The sequence below is a fragment of the Puntigrus tetrazona genome, chromosome 18 (genome assembly GCF_018831695.1).
Source record: "Puntigrus tetrazona isolate hp1 chromosome 18, ASM1883169v1, whole genome shotgun sequence".
In the NCBI taxonomy this organism is placed as follows: Eukaryota; Metazoa; Chordata; class Actinopteri; order Cypriniformes; family Cyprinidae; genus Puntigrus; species Puntigrus tetrazona.
In genome coordinates this window covers 11350705-11371310 of record NC_056716.1, presented here as the reverse complement: position 1 = coordinate 11371310, position 20606 = coordinate 11350705, and the positions used below count along the sequence as shown (strand labels likewise).

The window sequence follows — 20606 nt, the reverse complement described above, 5'->3', positions numbered from 1 at the left end:
CTAATTTGCATGCATATTGCTATAATATTAGCACATATTAAGCAAATATTAATGCCTTATTCTACATGACTTTGGTCTCCATCCCTAATCCTGTCTAATACCTAAACTTAACAGCTACCTTTACCAACTATAAAGCAGCAAATTAAGTATTTTTTGAAGGAAAAGTTGTAGCTTATACAGTAGTTAGCAATTCTTACCTATTCTAAAGTGTTTCCATACATACATACATATGTAGAAGCCATTCAGTCGTTCGTTTAAGATCCCATCTCAAAATGTTAGATTTCGGGAACATTTTAAATGCTATGCTATGCATACACTTCTTCATGTACAAAAATCTCCTCTCAGAAAACACGGCTATCATTACCCTTTAAAACTGCACTGCGGCGTGCTTGCCCTAACAAGCAGGAGAATAATCAGAGCATAGCTAAGCATATAGCTGGTTCGTCCATGCACAGATGTTAGTGACAGCTGTTGCACAGGCATGCTGTATCCGCAGCAGAGAGCGCGTTAATGGCTATGAGCTCGCTCTAACGTTCACCTTACCTTACAGTTACGGTTACCGCAAATGCTGTCAAATCATGTGTGAACGTCCACGGGTAATATTTACGAGTGCATTAATTGGTCCTCGTGATTCTAAATGGTGTGAAACTCAAAATGCAAATACAGAATATAGAAAAATTCATGCTTTAGTAGTTTTAGATGTAGAAGAATTAGTCGTGTGTGATTTCTTACTGAGCTTGGAAAATTGAAATGTTTTCACTTTTGATTTTAGTTAAAAAAAATAAATAAATAAATATATATATATATATATATATATATATATATATATATATATATATATATATATATATATATATATATATATATATATAATTACCCTCAAATGCCTTGTCATTTCAAACTTATATGACTTTCTTTTTTGCATGGAACATTAAAGGAGATGTTTTAAAGAATGTTCACACTGCCTTTTTCATACAACAGCATGCAATGACCAGGAGCCGTCAAGCTCTAAAGAGGAGACTCATATGTGATATATTCCAAATCAATAAGACTAAAAAATAGATTTTGCATTCTTTGTGTATTGCATTCTATTGTATTGCAGTTATTTAACAAAGACAGTCATACAGTCATCTTTTTGGGGGGAGAACATTTGCTACTGAACAGTTTGCCCTAAAAACTTTCTTTAAAATATCTTTTTACGTTTCACAGAGGAAGAAAAGTCATATAAATTTGAGCCGAATGAGTAAATGACGACACAATTTTCATTTTGGGGTGAATTGTATATGACGTGGCAACATTTCATTCGGTTGTAGATCCTTTGCATACTTCAGTTTCTCTACTCAGGCCCTGTTCAGAAAGTAAAGTATGTTAGATGAGTAGGTGCAGCCGAGTAAGATATTTCCAGAGCATGTCAGACTTTTAAGTGCTGCGTTGTCTTCAGGCATGGAATTATCACGCTACAAGCGCTGTCCGAGTCAAACAGGAGACTCTGGCTGGAAGCTATGGATGGCAAAGAGCCGGTGAGTCCTGAAGCTAATTTCTTGCCTGATTTAATGCATTATTCTTGTAGTCGTCGTCATTTGCTTCTGTATCGATTCAAGCTTCAGAAGATCCTCGAGCTCAGGTACTTTTGTAAGAACGTGCAAAAACCGATATGCCTTTTGTCTGAAATTTAGTAGTAATTCTTGATTCACTTAATATATTTCGTTTCTTTTTAGATCTACAACCTCCCTGCTATTTTGAGCAAGAAAGAAGAGAGTACGTATTCAAGTCTTTAAGCATATCCACAGTGGTACTGCCTAATTATTACTTTTATTTCATAATACGTCTTGCCCAGTTGTTCTTTTTTTCCAGTCAGAGTGATCTTAATGTTGGTGTCTGACCTCACCTGCTCTCATCAGATTAAGTGTGTTTAACAAACCCTCGTTCAGATAATGCGTTCTGTTTCCCTTCGCTACACTCTTTGTGTGTCTCTGCGCTCTCATTTCCTTTTACAAGGTCGATCACATTACATTTAGCACAACTGGAGTAAGCCGTATCCCCCAGAGTGTGACACAAGCTAAATCCATCTATTGAACATGTTGTTTCTTTTGTAGCGTATTTAAATGAAGCTGGCTTTAATTTTGTGAGGAAGTGTATACAGCTGGTGGAGGTGAGAGGTGAGTTGTGTGTTTGCCTCTTCTTATTTATAGGATATTTATTGTGAATAAAGCGTTCCATATGTTTTTTTTTGGTGCTTTATTTAGTTATTTATTTAGCATCCTTGTTGTAATAATAATAATAGGCCTGCGTTTGTAGTATTTTATAATAATTCTAAAATATATTACTTAATTATAATATAGCTGTATTATTGATTTATGTAATCAAATTTAAAAATTGGAATAAAAAAGCTGAGCTTTTTATGCGGTATAATCGTTCATATGCTGTTTGGTTTCTCTCTTTTAAACTTTAAAATATGCATTTCTTTATTTATGTATTTTCTGTATGTACTGTATATATTCTTCTGTCAGCAGGGCTCAACACTATGGGTTTGTACAGAGTCGGTGGAATAAACTCAAAAGTGCAGAAGCTCATGACCACAGTCTTCTGTAAGTTACAGCCTCGAGGACCAGACAAACAAATGAGTTATTCAGGCCAGGGTGAAAAAAATATATCTGAAGCAATTTCAAGAGTCACAAAAACATCATCGATTTTATTTATTTTGGAGCTCAAGCTTAACATCGCATCTGGTGGTTAATAATGTTGTTATGAAATATCTCAACAAATGTTTGGAGTCTGGAATTAGTCTGCAAACCCTAAATCAAGTTGACAAACTTCACAGACCAACTTCAAATATTAACACCATGAAGATCAACTCTTCATACTTTAATATAATATAATATATTCAGAATCTTTTTCATCAAAAACATTATATATTCCCCCGTCTCAAGGACATATCTTCCTTGGATAGATAGATATCGATAGATTCTCAAAACATAGATATATTCATATAAGAGAATGTACCGTGTAATGTACCGTGTAATATGACACTTTTTGACAGTTGTCTACATTTTGACCTCCAGTTGTCATTACCGTAATGCAGAAACCTGTAAAAACAATAAATATATTAAATTCAATTAAATAATTTTTTTAAAGGTTGAATGATTTATAGCGTATTTTAACTGTCAAGAAATAGATTTTGCTGTGCAAAATCTTAAAAATTACCTTATCACATTCTAAATTATTTTTAATTTGGTTTAGCAGTTTTCCATGAGTTTTCCACAAATAAAGTTGAACATGTTCCTGGTTTTCTCTTACAGCAGCCAAAGCAGCGTCAGATATGGATTTGGACCCAGATACCTGGGACAACAAGACAATCACCAGCGGCCTCAAGAATTACCTCAGGTTAGCGTGTCCCTCAGCTTTTCCTACATGTTACAGGCTGATATTACTCCTAAAAGAGATTCAAGCAGCTAGTGGGATCTGTACATTTAGAAGATTGCACCGAAATAGGGTCCACCTTTCTCTGTTTGAGAGAATTGAAAATGACCAAAAGCATTTCACAGCCGAACAGCTAACAAGAAGTAATCCTCGTCTCCATCCACCAGGTGTCTTTTTGAGCCTCTCATGACTTACAAGCTCCACTCAGACTTCCTCTTGGCTGTCAGTAAGTTCTACAGCTTTTGAGTTGCAACATTAACAGCAAAAATGTATATATTTGTGTTGAGTTGGTTTTAATGGCGTGCTTTTCTTCTTAGAATCTGATGATCAGAACTACAGAGTGTGTGCAGTTCACGCGCTGGTGCATAGACTACCTGACAAAAACAAAGAGATGCTGGAGATATTAATCAAACATCTACTCAAGTATGACTGAACATGTAGATCTACGTTGTATTGATACTGGTTTCCTGGATTTGACCGACATGTGTCCCTGCAGTGTGTCCACTCACAGTGAGAGTAACATGATGACGGTGTCCAATCTGGGAGTGATCTTTGGCCCGACGCTCATGCGCTCACAGGAGGAAACCGTTGCCGCCATGATGAACATCAAGTTCCAAAATGTAGTGGTTGAAATTCTCATTGAAAATTTTGAGAAGGCAAGTCAAATCAAAGATAATACACAACAAACTCCTGTATGAAATGATACATTCTTACTGTATCTTTATCTGTATGTCTACTGTTCAGAGTTTGTGGGGGTTGTAATATTTAGGGATATCTTTTTGAAATTGCTCAGATTCTTATTCTGCTCCAAAATGAGTAGCCGTTTTAGGGAGTATACACACACACTTTACACACCGCCAGAAGTGGCAAAAATGTACATCTCATATGGGTTTCAGAAGAGAACGTGGCAAAATTGCAATTGCAGCACCTGTAATATTTCAACATTTGCGCCACAAGCCATGTGTGAAATTCCGTAGATACATGTAAAACATCAATACCTACCTGGTATAAAGTCCGAAACCCAACAGGAAGTCTGTTATTTCGTATTTTCTCAGCAAGTTTTGTGCTATTTTCAAGCACCGTATTCAAACAAACTCCTAGAGATTTAAGCCCTGTCCACAAAAATGTGGGTATTTTTAAAACGCAGCTTTTTCAGTGCGGTTTGGCAATTTGTTCCACGTGCAAATGCAGCACCGGGTCACCGAAATGAAACATTTTTGAAAACTGCCGGGGTGAAGATTTTCAAAAAGTGTTATGTAGACAGCGGAACTAGAGATTTTGGCTTGTCGGCATGTGCTGTTATCTCCGCCCACTGGAAACTTTTTCAGGCTTCTTATTGGCCAACATGGCTTTACAGTTGAGTTTATATATCGCCAGTTGTTGATTTGGCGTGCTCTTGACACTGCTTCATAGCATGATTTTGCATTTTCGTGTGGATAGAGATTTTTTTTTAAACAGAAGAATGTAAAAAGCGTGTCCGTGGATGCCTGGCAAACTTGAAATAGGAAGTTGTTATAATTCAGATGTTTAAAGGAGTCCTGTCCTGAACAGATCTAAATGGCTAATATCTGTTGTAATCATAGCGCCACCTACTGGCATCAGGAAAACTTGTTCTGCACTAACTTAAACATGCAATGTCCAATCTGCCCTAAATTTCACATATTTGGTAAGAGTACCCCAACTGGCTTGAATACATGCCAATATTTAGTTATAGCCATAGCGCCAGCAGCTGGCAGCAGGACATTTGGCACATATTAATAACATATATTTACCAGTTTAAATGCAAATTGCTGACTTTTTTCTGTTTTCCTAAAGCCTCTGGGTGGTGGTAAGCCTAGATGCAAAGGCCCTTTCAATGCTGCATACAGTTTTAATGTTTTCAAAATGAATCTATTGCAAAAGCATCATATCATTTTAAAATAATTATTTTCTACGTAATTACATCAGAATATTACAACTAGAATATGTCGTCTTATTCTACTAACCCTAAACCTACCCAACCCTTTGAGAGTTTGTAGAAATGTAGTTGCAAATTAAGAAGAATTAGTTGACATGTAATTGATATGTAGTTAAAAAGTTATTTAAATGTCAAAAATGTCAAAAATAGTTAAAAATGGTTATTTTTGCCTTCTTCTAGGAATCTGTGGTGTGTGTAATGTTAAAAAGAGCAGCATTTATTTCAAATAGAAATCATTTGTGACTATGTAAAAGTCTGTATCGTCACTTTTAATCCATTGAATGCATCCATGCTGTATAAATGTATTATTAGTGTACTTTTATTTTTGATTTTGCAGATATTTCATCAGGCACCAGACCCTAATGTTCCCCTGCCACAGCCTCAGTCTCGCCCCGGGTCTCGCAGGAGCAGAGCCATCTGCCTCTCATCTGGGCCACGTAAACCCAAGAGCCTCTACACACCCTCGATGTGCCTGGCAGACGCGGACAGTGAGTCTCACAAGACCAGTCGTCCTCAAATTTAACATAATTAACACATTTATTTACTTTAGTGGCGCTTGCTAAGGCTTAATAAAACAGGCGAAAATACCCCTAGGCTCACATTAAAAGAAGTACCTCAGTTCCGAGCTACACTTACTGTACTGCTTGACAATTTGTCGTATTATTTACAATATGTTATTGTGATAATATAATCATTTTTAATAATAATAGTAATCAATAAAAAGTAAAACACCGAAATATATACGGTAATGATACGTTTTTGGGAAAATGCACTTTATTGCCACAAACTCACAATACAAAATAATAGGCTTCCTTTTTCATTTTCATTTTTAAGGTGCAGTGTGACCAGGACATTGTGACATTTTTCACAAAATGTGTCTATAATGAATGAATTGAAGATAGTTTTCAGCTGTTATATGCCTTCGCGTGTCCGTTCTGCCTCTGCAGGCGACACTTTCAGCAGCAGCTCAGGCAGCACTCCAATCGGCAGCATGGACTCCCTCTCCTCCCACTCCTCGGAGCAGAACAGCTCCTCCAAAACCTGCTCCTCTCCAAAGTCCAAAGACAAGCCCCCCTTCCCCGGCCTGCGGAAGACCCCTTTCTCCCTGTCCTCCGGCGAGCCCCAGGGCCCCACCTGCACCAGCAGTCCAGACTCCAGCTCCAGAGAGGACACGGCCCGTGTGGACTGGGACGACTCCTGTAAGATGAACTCAGGCTCAGCAGCTGCCAGATCTTCACCAGCACCCACAAAGGCTCCTCACTCTGAAGCAGGAATCAGATCGGCACAGCTTAACCGCTCGAGTGCCCCGTCTTTAAGATCCTTACAAGTCACAGAAGGTAGGGGCCAATAACATGCATTACTAAATTTGCTTCATTACGCAACTGTATTTATTTAATTTTGTTCAATGATGCTTCAAACGCCCCCGTTCTACACTAAAGAAGCCAATTTACTTGTTCTATTGTGTTTTGGGCTCTCTGGAGGTCGTAAGAGCTGTGTGGGGTCTGTACAGAATTTACCGTATGCGGTGCATAAAGACGGCATCAGATCCACAGCCTACCACGATCTGCCACCTAAAACGGTCCTGCGTCGAAAGCAGGACAACAACAGCTCTACCAACGGCTATCAGAGACCAGGATCTGTGTAAGCGAAACTCTCTAATCAGTAACCAACCCACCGATGCTGAAACTGACATTTGATGATAACCTTAAGCGCTTGTTCCCAGATAAGAAGTTTTATTAGAAGTTATAAAGAAAACTTGGTGTGTTGGGGGAACATGTCTACCCTGTGAATCAATCAAAAGTTTACGATTCAGTGACAGATCCCAGTCGAAAATCTTCAAAAATCTAAAATAAATAATAAAACCGATCATGTAAGATGTAAAATCCAGTTATTGTAAAACATTACATCATGAGAAATATAAATACATTATTCATTGTGCGTAGTGAAGAAGCATTGAGCACTCGTTTATAGTGCAGTATTTTCTAGTGGCTTGGAGAGGAAGCTGCTGAATAGAGATTGATGGCAGTTGTTCATGGTTGGCAGGACTTTTAATTATGCCGCTGAAAGGGTTGCTGTGACCTAGCGCTGGTTTTTAAACGCACTCTTCAGGGAAGGATATATAATTTTACTTGTCATAACAGAGAAGAAAAGAAACATCACAACTCGCTTGAGAGGACTCAATTCAGAAACACTTATTTGCTTATATAAGCTCTAAAGCCACAAGTGATAGCAACATGTTGATTCGAAAAATGTTTGTGAATTATGCTACTTTAATAGTTATAAAGTGAGCATTATTCACTGCTACAGAGGTGATGAAAACATCTTGTATTATGCATATACATACTGCAAATTTTCTCAGTAATTTACCTCTTCACACCGATGGTATTACTATAATTTGTTGTTATCTGATTTAGCTGAAAATGATTTGTTTATTCAGCCTAATTCCTGTGACGTCAGCTCTTGAAGTTAACATTTGGCATGGCTGTGTGTTCCAGGGTGGCTGCCAGGGCGCTGCTTTTTGAGAACCCATCAGCTGCAAAACCTCCTCCCTTGGGAAGGTACAATGGACACGTCCCTTAAGGACATCACTGTTTCACAGCATGATAAAAAATAAAAGCAAAAAGTATCCCTTTTAAAACATTTGAATTTGAATTCACAGAGATGCGAAAGCCATATATTCGTGTAAAGCAGAACACAGCAATGAGCTGAGCTTCCCACAGGGTGCCCACCTCTCCAACGGTGAGTTTATCTATCTAGCTGTCTATTTATCGATCTTACTATCTAGCTGTCTAGCTATCTATCTATTAGGGGTGGGGGGGGAACTGATTTCTCTCTTCAACGATTCTGAATCAGCTCATTCCGAGCTTGTTTTTTTCCCTGCGTGTGGGCGAGATTGTGGCAGCTTGTAAAGATGTATTAAAGAATTCATTCGGAAAAATGTAATCAAAAATTGTTTATACTTGTAAATTAATTAAACCAGAAAATATGGACAGAAGTAATGCATGTAATAGAAGAAATTTTAAAGAAGTCAAATAAAATAAAGATGCAACATATGGTTTTGGGTACAGGACCTATGCGACTTAATAGCGATGAGTTATACTTATTTAGAATACTGAGAATTAAAGCAATAACGCAGTTTTGGAGATGGCGAGAATCCCCTGCTGTAAGTGATTGGTTAAATTCAGTTTCTAAAGTACACTTGGATCAAACTGTGAAGTGCCTAAAGATATCCACCCCTACTATCTATCTATATACCTTTATGACCTTTGAATGAACTGTGGCTGCCTGCTAAGAAACATGGAGCAATTCTGGCTGGAAAATGTGCTTCTTTTGTGACTTGCATTGAAAGCTACAAATCTCAAAAAGAGACTGAACTATGACTGACTGATGCACATTGCTGCATGCCAGAGCATTAATATTGATAGAAAATAATGCATTCCTGTGTCTTCTCTGTGGAACGACCATCTGCTGTTGTTCTTCGTTCATGTCAGGCCTGGGATTTTATATCTGGATGTATTTTCCTCAAGAAATAAACTTGGCAGGACACCAGGGCATTGAAACAGGTCACAGTAACCTGGTGAAGGCAGCATCTTCTCCTCTCTAAAGCTCAGCAAACACTTAGCACAACATAAACCTCCTTTTTCCCATCAACCTTCTCACCGTGTTGACTTTTGAGAGCGCTGCTTACAAAAACCCCTTTTATTTTCCAATCTCGTCTGCCTAATGCTTCACGGACCAAACAGATGCTTTGATAGTTCAGAGTATGTTGAAATGCGTCATCACGGGGTGAGTCATTTGTGAGATCCTTTGAAAGCTTTATGGGGGTCATTTATCAGAGCGAACTGACCCGACTTAATCCGTCATTAATTAAAACGCTTCATATGCGGGTCACTGATGCCCACCTTTTATGAGGTCACTATTGTTTTGTGAAGACAATGCTCAAATGAATCACTTTAAACACACTGGCTCCGGTGTTTCGAGTTTATTTAGGACTTCTACGCATGCTGTGTTTGTCTGTGAGGAGGTTAAATGGTCAACTTACCAACATCAGATCACACGGAAAAATAATAGCACACCTCAATAAACCAGATGATTTGCGGTAAGATTCAAGTCTCTTCCTAAAAGGTGGAACGACTAACAGGTAAATGCCAATTTTAATGTTTGTGGGCTCAAAAATTAAGTATTTTTGCTTGCCTGGCCTACAGCTTTACCGACCCCATCAAATGGTGTCATTTTTGACTATTTTTTGTGTTATGAAAAAGACTTTTAAATAAAGTTCAATTAAGTTTTATTAATGCTTCCAGGATTAAGACATTTTTGCCATTTAAGATAGTGTATGGCATAACATTACACTAGCAAAATCAAAAAACAACATTCAGTGTGACATTAATTTCATTTAAATGGTTATACTTTATTTCGATAATCCAATTTCTACTAGTATTAGTAGCAGTTACACTAATTATAACCAACTCTGTAACTACATGTCAACTAATCTTCATTAATTTGCAACTATATGTCTACTAAGTAGACTGTTAGGGTAGGTTTAGGGTTATAAGTTAACATGTATTTGCAAAGTTTATTAAATTCAGTATGTTGTATGACCCTTTATAATAAAGTGTTATTAAGCGACTAATAGTCTCTTTCAAAATAAAAGTCTTTACTGCTGACTCACTCTTGGTACTGAATAATATAATTAAAATAATCATCCCAAACACCCACGACATCCTGTGGCCTTGTGCAAACAACTAAATCACAGCCATGCTGATATATAGCCATATCACTCTGATACCCGCGTCATATTGCTCATATATAGTCATTAATAGACAGAAATTATTTAGAAACTGGAATTTACTGTAACATTACTGATTTATTTGTCATTTCCAACAGTTGTATTAATGCTTCTAAAAATTAACACATTATTGGTAACATCAAATCAGCAAACATTTAATTTAATATTGCTAAATCTGCAAGGCATGTTCAAGACCAACAAACATACGCTGTTTAAACAATTTCAAAAAATGGTTTTAAGCCACATCGTGGTGCCTCTAAGCACGAGTAATAATACTATAGATTTTTCCTATCACGTCCTCCCCGCTAAACTTTCTCCATTTCCTCTGTGCAGTGTATCCTTCAGTGGAACCGGGCTGGCTCCAGGCAACATTTGAGGGCAGAACAGGCCTCGTTCCTGAAAATTACGTGGAGTTCCTCTGACAACCGTTCAACCAGGAGGGGCCAAGCATCTCGCGGTATCCGTGTCAACATCAACTTTAGACCGAGGGCTTTAAATATATATCAATCTTGGCGACTCTGCAAATGGACTGTGCCATTAATATGCCAATATGAAAGAGATCATGGACGGTACACAAACCAGTGATGCAGCACAAGGGTGAAAAATATCGGAATTCAGCTGTAATTCTAGATCAGTGGGTTCCAAAGAAATGCTGAAATTGATTTTATTTGCTGCTTGAGTCTATATACACCAAATTCACCTACACTGAGATCAAGAGGTGTGATGTACTGCACTAAGCGCTCCTTTTAGGTCTACTATGTGGTGGAATACTGTAATTCTGTTGAGAAAAATCAGCTACGACAGGCTAGCGCAGTGCTTACTGCCTCGAAACGAAGAAGAATAACGTTAAACTTCAGCGGTAACTATTTGAGCAGTGAATCACTGTCACGTTTAACTCAGTCCAGCAGTACTCAAACTCTGCTGTGTGTGTGTGTGTGTGGTTTATTTCATTATGAATGTACTTATTTACTGTCATTAATGCTCAAAATTCTGTAACCATATTTTTGTACAGAAAAAAAAAATTCTGATTTCGACTAATCAGCTAAGTTCAGGTTTTCAAGTAAATTGCGACATTTACCACGTGGTCCGATTTCCAGCTTAACACTGAAGCTCTTTGGAGCATCTTTAAATCATGCTGGAGAACATGATCATCAGGTTTAGTCGCGCAACTAAATACATATTTCCACATTTTCAGTTATAATATTCATATTATGCTGTTATTAAAATGGTTTTTCTATGTATGTTGTTGACAAATAGAATTCTACATGCAGAACTGAAATTAGTCATGTAGGCATAAATGTTTGGTGGACACCGAAACAGTTTTGTGTGCATCAATGGAATGCAACTGTGTTCCGGTTATTTATAATTAAAATGTCTGCTATTTTCTGATACGCATTTAGTCCTTATCCTATTTGGAAAATTTGGAAATCCCTGATTTAAAGAGATGGCAATGAATGATGTCGTGTTTTGCATCGAGGTCACTGCAGAATGTCAAGTAAAATTCAGCCTTTACAAATCTTAATGAATCAGGTCTAGCTGTAGCAGCTTCGTTGTACATGAAGTTCGGGTTTCATCATTCCTTCTGGAGTTTAAGATGACACCAAATTTCAGTGTCTGCAACACCAGTATGGTACTACTTATTGTCTCCATAATGAATTATCCCAAACTTGTATTACGAATATGAGAACAGAAGTTTATATACGGATAATTATTTTGTTATCTTTCTTCTTTATTCGTGTTTGTTCTGACAATAAATTTGTTTAGAAAACGAGATCCACTTCTTGTCTTAGATTTATTTCTGGCGATTTAGCTTTGCTTAAATATGAGACATCAATCACTTTGTTCCGGCAGAGATCTGAGGAGAAACGGCGTCAGAAGTATTTGGAAAGGAGGCAATTGCCAAGATCCCAGTGTTCTTTCCCAATTAAATACATGAGAACGCTCCGTGCCCTTGACTGCTGATGTTGGTCTGATACTCCCTTCAGCGTGCTAAACCATCAAGGCCACAGGACGGAAATGACAGATGATCAAAAAAAAAAAACCTTTCAAAATGTAGGCTCTTGACTTGATAAAACATTTAATATTCTAATTTAAAAACAAGCATCAGACTGGATCAAATCATACAGTGATCCATTATTTATACAGTGTACGCTGAGCCGATGTACAATTGAGCTCTTTGTCTTCTAAACATTGTTGCTGAATGCAATCGGTGCGTTTTTATTAGATACGTAATGGTGTACTTTTCCGTTTGACGCGGCGTGAGCAGATACTGTGTTAATGTACAATCAAAAATTTGACCATTTGACCTTGCCCTTTCATATAAGCGTTTCCTTTTCATCACACTCAGACACATTTCCTGGAAATCTAAAAAAAAAAAAAGTTCATAAATTAAGTTAAATTAGTCAAATACGTTAAAATTTTAAGGATTAATTTGAAAAATAGAAAGGCTTTGAAAAATCCACACATTGCATTTTGGCACAGACTGCTTATGTAATATTCTGTGCAATGTTTTTTTAGAAGGCAATAGCTGGTTTAATAATACAGCATGATTACATGTCATCTTCAGATTCTAGTTCTCTCTCCACGTTGATACGTTGTGGATTTTAAACTACCACATTAAATCAGAACTTGAGACTAGTGTAAGGGGATGATTGTTTATAGAAAGATGTGGTACACATACATCAGAGATGTAAATCAGCACAGACAGAGGCGTCCTGTCTGGATCATTTCTTGTGAAACATGAGGGGTCTGACCATTCCCGCCAGCACTTTTGGCAGCTGTGACGCAATGACCTCTGACATCATCTCGGGAAACTCCACCTTCATGGCCTCCGCCTGGATGTAGGTGCTCAGACAGTAGAGATTGACCTTCTTTGCAATCTACACAAAGATAAAGCCAACGTCACACATCAGGCTCCCTCCAATCATGCCTTGAGCATTCTGATATCTAACAAGTGATGACATAAAGCCGTTAGTGATGTGACCTATTTCATATGGAAGATTTGATACATGAAATCATTCATTTGATGTCTTTTTCACATTGACATCACAGTTTAGTAGTACAATGTGTTCTAAAACTAGATTAAAGGGTTGTTCACGCCAATGAACATAGCTGCAACTATAAAGGTTCATTAATCGTTCTAAGAGAATATGAAAGTCCACACCAAGACTACAATGCATCAAGCACTAATAAACAGATTACTGTCCTGTGTTGGTGTGGTTGCTATTTGTTATTGCTGTTATAATGCTCTAGAACTAAACAATATATTACAGTTTACAGTTGTGTTTGTTTTTTTAATTGTATTCAAGCAACAAACTACATTAAAGGGTTCTTTCATCACAAAAATGTTGCCATTAATCGTTCGTCGTTCCAAACCTGTAAAAGAATTTAAGATATTTTGGATGAAAATTGGGAGGCTTTTGACTGTCCCATTGACTGCCAAGTAAATTATACTGTCAAGGTCCAACAAAAATAATGACTTTATTCAACAAATTCTAGCTTTTTCATTAAAATCAAAGCGTAAATACATGTATCCTTGTGTTGCATCTGATACAGGCGAGCAGGAGCTATTTGCATGCAGTGATACTCTCCAAAATGGCACTACGTGACATTTATTGAATACGTTATTTTTCTTTTATTACTGTACAAAAAGTATTTTTGTCACTTCATAACATTGTGGTTGAACCACTGATGGCAGATGTTCTATTTTGACCATGTCTTTTATAGTTTTCGAGCTTTTTTTTTTTGCTGTACCTCATGCATGGCATCCATGAGTTTGGTCAGGTGGTAGAACCTCTGAGAGCTGGCCACCACTCCTTTCTCCTTCAGCTGGATGGCTTTCGTCAGCTCACAGATGTAGTTCTGTCTCATTTCATCAAACTGTGTTTGACTCTTCAAGCCTTCCAGAGGAACTGTCGCAAATAAGTCATATTAAATCAAACAACTGCCAAAGTTCTGGTTAGAGTTTACCACAGCATTGGTGTTACAGATAAATTAAATGTTCCTTCTATAAATCGCTGAAGAGATAGCTCTGCAAACAGTAAAAAAAAATGCCTTCACTGACAGTGTCCTACATTGCCAGAATGAGGTTTACCATCAGCTCTCAAAAGCTTTGAAATTACTTTTTAACTTAGTTACACAGTTACATATACAGTCGACCGAAACATTCATCAGTAAAATAATGTTGCATTCAGCTCAATTGGAAAAATGCTTTGGCATTACAGTTGTTCTTAAACTTAGTTGGACTTTTCAAGGCCTCACAGTCTGCCAAATACCTATCGCTGTAGATCCATAAAATTGTCCAGATTGTTAATTTCCTATTCTGGAACACTGGTCTGAGCTTTAGAGGGCCAGACTGGTATGTGTTTTACGGGTCAAAGAGGATTTATTACCAGTGTTTAGGAGCATCAAGGCCTTCATGCACAGAAACTCTTCTTTGGTCACTTGCAAGTTGGCAAATTCTTGTGGAACAAACTGCATAGCCAAGCACAAGTCGTAGATCGGAGACCTCCTCATCTGATCCCTAAAATTTAAAGAGCTCTATGAGAATACCGAGTATATGCATATCTAAATATCTGTTGTTTGCTGCACAATCTATACAACTTTTAATTGAATGTAGCTATTAGGATTCTAAATGCCAGACAATTTTTTAGAAACAGAGTACAGAATAGGTAAAGACACATGATTTACCCCTAAGTATGATTTCATTTTTTGCTTGGAGGTTTAAAATATCTCGGCGGCGGTATACTGTAAGCGAGCAAATATGTGCTGTGAACTATTCTCTTAAGAGCACAATAAACACAACTAAAATGTTGAGAAATCTGCATATAAGAAAGCATCTGATCGCTTGGATATGTTTGCATCTTACGGTATCAAAAATCACAAGTCAGGTCACATTTATTTATATAACTTACATATTGCATACAATTGTTTGAGCCAATTTACCATAAAATAATAAAAAGGTGTCTGTGTAACTTTCAGTTGAAATGACAATTATGTAATTGCAATCAGAGCAAACTTTTCCATACATTTTGTTTTGGCAAGGCTAAACCAATCCTAAATCCTAAATAAACACTGTTTTTGCCTGCTTTTGTTTCGAAAAGACATTACACCAATTTGTTTACCCATTTGAAGTATACTAGGTGCCTCCACTCTTTAACAGATTTGAATACAGTTGTCTGTTACTTACTGGTTCAAGATGAGATCGGGCGCAAAGTACAAGTAATCGGTAGTGACATTCTGAAAGGTCCTCCAACCCAGGGAGAACAACATTAAACCCATCCAAGAATACTGGATTAACGTCATCTGGTCATTGATGTGCAAATTGCGAAAACCTGTAAAACACAGAAATACAAGTCTTTGAACTCAATCTTTAAACTGAAGTAGCAATACAATAGAACCATTTTGTGAACAGTTCTCAAAATAACAATGTCTTCTTTGCATCAAGAACATTTTATTAATCTGATTGATTTCATTAATTTTTTCTGTTATAAATGACCTTCTATGCAATGGAAAGTTTCCACGGTTAAAGTTTCTTCACTACTCCGGAACTCTAGATTCTATTAAAGAGCTTTTATCTTTAAAACTATAAACTGAGATGTTTATTAGACCGATTGTAAAGGTGTTACCTGGAAGAGACTTGGACCATCTGACAATCCAGAGCAGCTGCCTCTCGCAGAGTCTGTTGAGACTGTTTAGGAGAAGGTGGGGAAGCTCTGGTTGAGAGTTGTCGTAGCCAGAGTAAACCACCTGTGGCTCAATGCTCTCCAGAATGCTAATCATCTGCGGGGACAGCTGCAGCTCACGAATTGCTGGCATACAGGGCAGGGAGGACACAGTTTGACCATCAGACAACAGGGACAACGGACCCTGGAACATCAGTGATGGATTCAACCCCATGACCTTCAAACCCGCAAACCGCTTCATCTTGCGGCCTGAAACACACAAATGAGGGGACATCTTGATCATCTTGTCACTTTTATTTAATATTTATTTTCTACTGTACAATACTACTGCACTTCAATGTTATTTAATCAAAAGCGTGAGAGGCTTAGGGGTTATAAACATATTTCTTTTCAGATCAAGAAATACCTTATCCAGAGATATCATTCACACTTCCTAGTGTTAGACAAAGCATTGCGGAACACAAAAGGAGAACTTTAGCAGAATGCCCAAGCTGCTGTGTTCACACAATTAAAGCAACTGGGAACTGGTGCTCAAAAAGCATTAAAGATATTTGAGAGGACATTGTACTAAACATCTTCTTTTGTGTTACACTGGAGAAAGTCTTCTTTAAAGTCATCTTAAATAATTTTTGACACACTTCTCACTTAATAATAATAATGATCAGACAGGCTTCGTGTTTTAATAATACATCAGTAAATGTTAAAACTATAACATTAACCAAGATTAATGCATGCTTTGCAAGTATTTTTATTGTTAGTTTATACAAACCGCTATGGTTAACCTTGGTATGACTTGGCCTTTGAAAAATATTATATGACTGTTCATTACGTTTCAAAATATTGTAAAATGACATTAATATATAAACACAAAAATGTGTCACATAAAAGATACCTCCAAGCATCATCCCTGCTTGGCAGCACTTTCTAAGACGACATGCAGGGCAGTTTTTCCTCCTGATTTTATCAACAATACAGTCATTCCGTCCCGCACACAGGTAGTTATGGTGACCTAGACAAGAGAAAATGTCAACACTTCAAAAGCTTATTTGCAAAAATTATTCATTTTGAGAAATCATGTTTTGTCTTTCTTTTTTATGTTTGTGTGTGTGTGTGTGTGTGTTGGTCTTTTATTGTGTTTGATATTAATTAGAATGCATGATTTAAAAATGCAGGATGGTTTTTTTTTACATTTTTACATATGGAGTAATCTGATTTTGCAAATTAACTCTTCACTTTAAGAAAAAAATACTACACTTACGCGAGAAAAATATATCAACACAAATGCAGATAAATCATTCTCCATTCAGAAACATGTTTCTGAATTTTAAAGGAGGACGATTTGGAGAGTACGACAAAAAAAAGATGAATATTGGTTTGAAGCAAGGCTGACAGGGCATACTGACATGGCCATGGTCAGACATAGTGGCTCTTACATATCTGTCCTCAAAGATAAGAAGAATAACAAGGCAGAGAAAGAACACAGTGAACACTGGTCCAAATAATAATAACAGTCTTCCAGGACTCACATACATTTAAACTAGAAATAAAAGTGTTGCTTGTGTATACCATAAACCCGGGAACACTAGCATTTAGCATGTGAGCACATTTAAACAAAAAACAAAATTATATTTTTTTTTTCTAGGAAAATGTTTTAGTTTTTTTGTCAAAATTATCATATATCTAAAATGAGATCCCCCGCCCCAAAATCATCTTCAAGGCAGCAGCAAATCACGCTCACGACGGTGAGGTAACTTTAAGCCCATTGGCTAGCCAATGTCCAACTCAAACTTCCTGTTTGTGAGGTTTCCTGTTTACAAAATACATCATTGCATGACAGAAAAACTGCAATCTGCAAAGTTTGCGGGGTTGTGACAATAATCTTAGCACACTGTTGCTCACCCTCGACAGCTCTCTTGAAAAACACCTTGCAGCTTCCGCAGGTAAGAACTCCATAGTGGCAGCCGGAAGCCTCGTCTCCGCATATAACACACTGTCTTTGAGATGGGACTCTAAATGTAAGCAAGACACAATATTCTGTGGAGGGCATAACCAAAAACACACGCTGAACAGCAATGGTGTATTTGGCCCAATGGTTTTAAACCTGCAGATGTTTGTTTGATAGCATTTAGCACTTTACGCGTTTATCCAAAGCGTATTACATTGCATTCAAAGTACACATTTTTATCGGTTCTTGCTGTTCCTAGGAATTGAACCCATGACCGTGGCATTGCTAGCAGCGTGGCCCGTTTGCACTAACAAGCGCACATCTCTACGTGTTCCAAAAGGGTTCAAATAAGGTCACTGTACAATATGTTCTGACCTCTGACTTTTTGATCAAGTGATTTTTAATGGTTAGCTCATTCAGTGCTAAACTAAAAGTGCTCCTGGAAAGAATTTGGTTCTGGCTCACACCAATGTAATATGCAAACCCAAAAGTATTATTCTAGTAGTTCTTATTTACGAAATGTGGATAGCTAAATCCTTATTTTTAATCCGTTACCATTAAGTTCATGAACAGGCCACCACCGCGGTGTCAAATTTGGTGCGGCGAACAAACACAAAATAGGCAAAAGAACAGACGACTTTGCTAAATCTTTTGTGTAGAATTTCCATTGGGCCCCATTTTGAAGACACTGGGTTACAATGGGGAAAATGTAAAAAGTTATATTGAAATACAGTGACATGCAAATACAAATTTGTGAAGGTGAAATAATAATTAATAATTAAATTAAAAATACAGACATTATTCCTACAATTCGGCTTTATTTCACTTAAATGTGATTTTTGACTTGTTCTTACCCCGGGAACGCCGTGTAAACGGTCTGTGAGCGCGAGATGAACGCTTCAGGTGAAGGGTATCCAGCGTGCTCTTCGTTTGTGGCGGGAAACCAGAACGGAGAGTCCGCAGGTGAAACCCATTTGGAAATGTCCGTTTTGGACAGGACGGCACCTGCGCTCGTTCCGTCGAAATTCACCATACCTCCGAGAGAAGGCGACACTCTTCTCTGAGGTGGCAAAACCAACGCAGGTTGATTCGCGTTCAACTGAAAGTTGGAGGAACTGTCCACGACCACCTGTTGGGCGGGTTGAGTCGAGAGCAAAGCCGAAGAGTCCTCGATAAACTCGCACTGCCGTTTCTTTAGGGCTGGGTCGTAGCAGCTTCCCAAAGCGCTGATGTTTAAGCCGAGGTCGAAATCGCTGTTCGGCGGCTCCATAATGAGAGACTGCTCGTTCTCATCTTTGATAAACGCACTCTCCGAGACGTCCGTTTGAAGCGTTTTTGCGCTCCACCGTCCGCTTTCTACTTTCAGGAAATCGTCCATTTGATCAGTATATGTTTTGGTGCCGAGAGGCAAGTCAAGAAAAGAGAGCCCTTCCAGGCCGTCGTTGCTTGATCCAGGCGCGCCGCTGCGCAAAGACCCCGCGTCTCCAAAGTTACGCGCGGAGACCCTGCCGTGCCCTGAACTCTCGTCTGTAAATTTTTCCATTAAACCGCTTATTCCAGTCCTCATCTCCGTGGAATCAGCGAGAGAAGTGTTCACAGTGTCCATTCTGCTGTTAGTTCTGGTTTCAATAATCGCAAATCCGGAGGGCAAGATGCGTCCTCACTGTTTGGGGTTTGGTTGGATGTTGTGAACTGTAGCGTATAACCTTCTCTATGTATTCCTCCTTGTGGCGAGAGGCTGTAAAAAAAAAAAAAAAAAAAGAAGCGTCCCTGCGATTTATTCCTAAATCTAAAACAACGATAAGCTGCTGTATTATTTGGAATCTTTATGTACAACATTTTTTAACCGTATGCATATTTTAACGTGATATTTCACAACTTTGTTTTAGAAATTTGACTGTATTTAACATCTTCACAACGTGCCACTGAAGCTTGCTGCCTGTTATGTATCTACTTATTACAGCGCTTAAAAATATTAAGAAAAGATTAGAATTCAGGACAAAAATATATTGAATGCAAACAATTTTAAATTTATCACCTTTTGGCTATATGCCAGTGACATAGAATCAAATAGAGTCTCATGTAAGAATGTGATGAATGAAATAATATTCATTAAAATAATATCCAACATAGCCTACATGCACCACATAATGTGAGTCTGAAGAGACAAAAGACTAATTTATTTATCTACGCAGACGTTGTGACATTTAGAGAAGGCATTTGTTTCCAGACTGAATGAGAAAATTAGGTTATGTAGCCTGAACTGTATGTCTGTGTCATAAATCTGAACCGAAACTGTTTATGCGCAGAAAAACTTACTAAGAATATACACTGGTTTTAGATTGTGAATGATCTTTGTTTGAGGTCATTTATTAATTATACGTGAACATCCTGTACTTGTGTGCTCGGTTCCAGAAGGCCGGTTAAAAGCTCTCTCGAAGCTCGTTTCCTTGCAGCAAAGCATCATTTGCTCATTTCACACCAAATCATTTTCCACCGAAACGTATCGTTTAGTCCAGGTGCCGAATGCTATGAGGAATAAGGTTTAATTCTCTTTTCGAAGTGTCATTTCTGCAACATTCATATTTTTTAATGCTTGAGTAATAAAAAAAATGTTCTACGAAATGCAGATTTTTGAATGAGTGTACTTCATTGAGTAAACTATTAACAAGTGCCAAACACATGACCAAATCACAACTTGAGTTTTAATTTTAAATCATCCTTATGGAACACCACAAGTGTGTGCCAAACTTTTCATTTAGCATTTATATATACCATTATATAAGTATTATATATTTATAATGCTGTTAA

The 20606-nt window shown here is 37.7% G+C and overlaps 2 protein-coding genes across 8 annotated transcripts in view; one reads left to right on the top strand and one right to left on the bottom strand.

The window, feature by feature from the left end:
- LOC122362800 (rho GTPase-activating protein 42) overlaps nucleotides 1-11939 on the top strand; it is an 81133-nt gene extending 69194 nt beyond the window's left edge. For 4 of the 6 annotated variants that reach the window (XM_043264376.1, XM_043264373.1, XM_043264374.1 and 1 more), the window contains 14 exons: nucleotides 1442-1520; nucleotides 1719-1758; nucleotides 2097-2159; nucleotides 2511-2588; nucleotides 3300-3384; nucleotides 3588-3646; nucleotides 3738-3843; nucleotides 3917-4076; nucleotides 5715-5865; nucleotides 6325-6714; nucleotides 6859-7018; nucleotides 7873-7935; nucleotides 8037-8116; nucleotides 10500-11939. In XM_043264376.1, coding sequence (XP_043120311.1) covers nucleotides 1442-1520; nucleotides 1719-1758; nucleotides 2097-2159; nucleotides 2511-2588; nucleotides 3300-3384; nucleotides 3588-3646; nucleotides 3738-3843; nucleotides 3917-4076; nucleotides 5715-5865; nucleotides 6325-6714; nucleotides 6859-7018; nucleotides 7873-7935; nucleotides 8037-8116; nucleotides 10500-10588 — 1603 coding nt within the window. In that variant the 3' untranslated portion in view covers nucleotides 10589-11939. The remainder of the gene's footprint in view (nucleotides 1-1441; nucleotides 1521-1718; nucleotides 1759-2096; nucleotides 2160-2510; nucleotides 2589-3299; nucleotides 3385-3587; nucleotides 3647-3737; nucleotides 3844-3916; nucleotides 4077-5714; nucleotides 5866-6324; nucleotides 6715-6858; nucleotides 7019-7872; nucleotides 7936-8036; nucleotides 8117-10499) is intronic. The other 2 variants (XM_043264375.1, XM_043264372.1) reach the window with 1 other exon arrangement.
- pgr (progesterone receptor) lies at nucleotides 10506-19499 on the bottom strand. Of its 2 annotated transcripts, none has more exons than XM_043264377.1 (9): nucleotides 18650-19499; nucleotides 17750-17859; nucleotides 16743-16859; nucleotides 15794-16099; nucleotides 15355-15499; nucleotides 14558-14688; nucleotides 13920-14077; nucleotides 12847-13045; nucleotides 10506-12530 (listed from the first exon to the last, which is right to left on the bottom strand). In XM_043264377.1, the coding sequence occupies exons 1-8, from the start codon at nucleotides 19399-19401 to the stop codon at nucleotides 12890-12892; spliced, it is 1875 nt and encodes a 624-aa protein (XP_043120312.1). In that variant the 5' UTR covers nucleotides 19402-19499; the 3' UTR covers nucleotides 10506-12530; nucleotides 12847-12889. The 2 variants fall into 2 exon arrangements, with proteins under 2 accessions (XP_043120312.1, XP_043120313.1); XM_043264378.1 differs by having other exon boundaries at nucleotides 10506-12522.
- Between the last annotated feature and the right edge of the window lie 1107 nt (nucleotides 19500-20606).

What these genes read in the sequence shown, in the direction of transcription:
- pgr (XM_043264377.1), bottom strand. Translation starts at nt 19,401, where the DNA reads ATGGACACTGTGAACACTTCTCTCGCTGATTCCACGGAGATGAGGACT. An exon ending in GTTTACACGGCGTTCCCGGG is followed by an intron (nt 17,860 to 18,649) that starts GTAAGAACAAGT and finishes GCTTACATTTAG; the next exon opens with AGTCCCATCTCAAAGACAGT. An exon ending in CTTGATGCTCCTAAACACTG is followed by an intron (nt 14,078 to 14,557) that starts GTAATAAATCCT and finishes TATTTGCGACAG; the next exon opens with TTCCTCTGGAAGGCTTGAAG.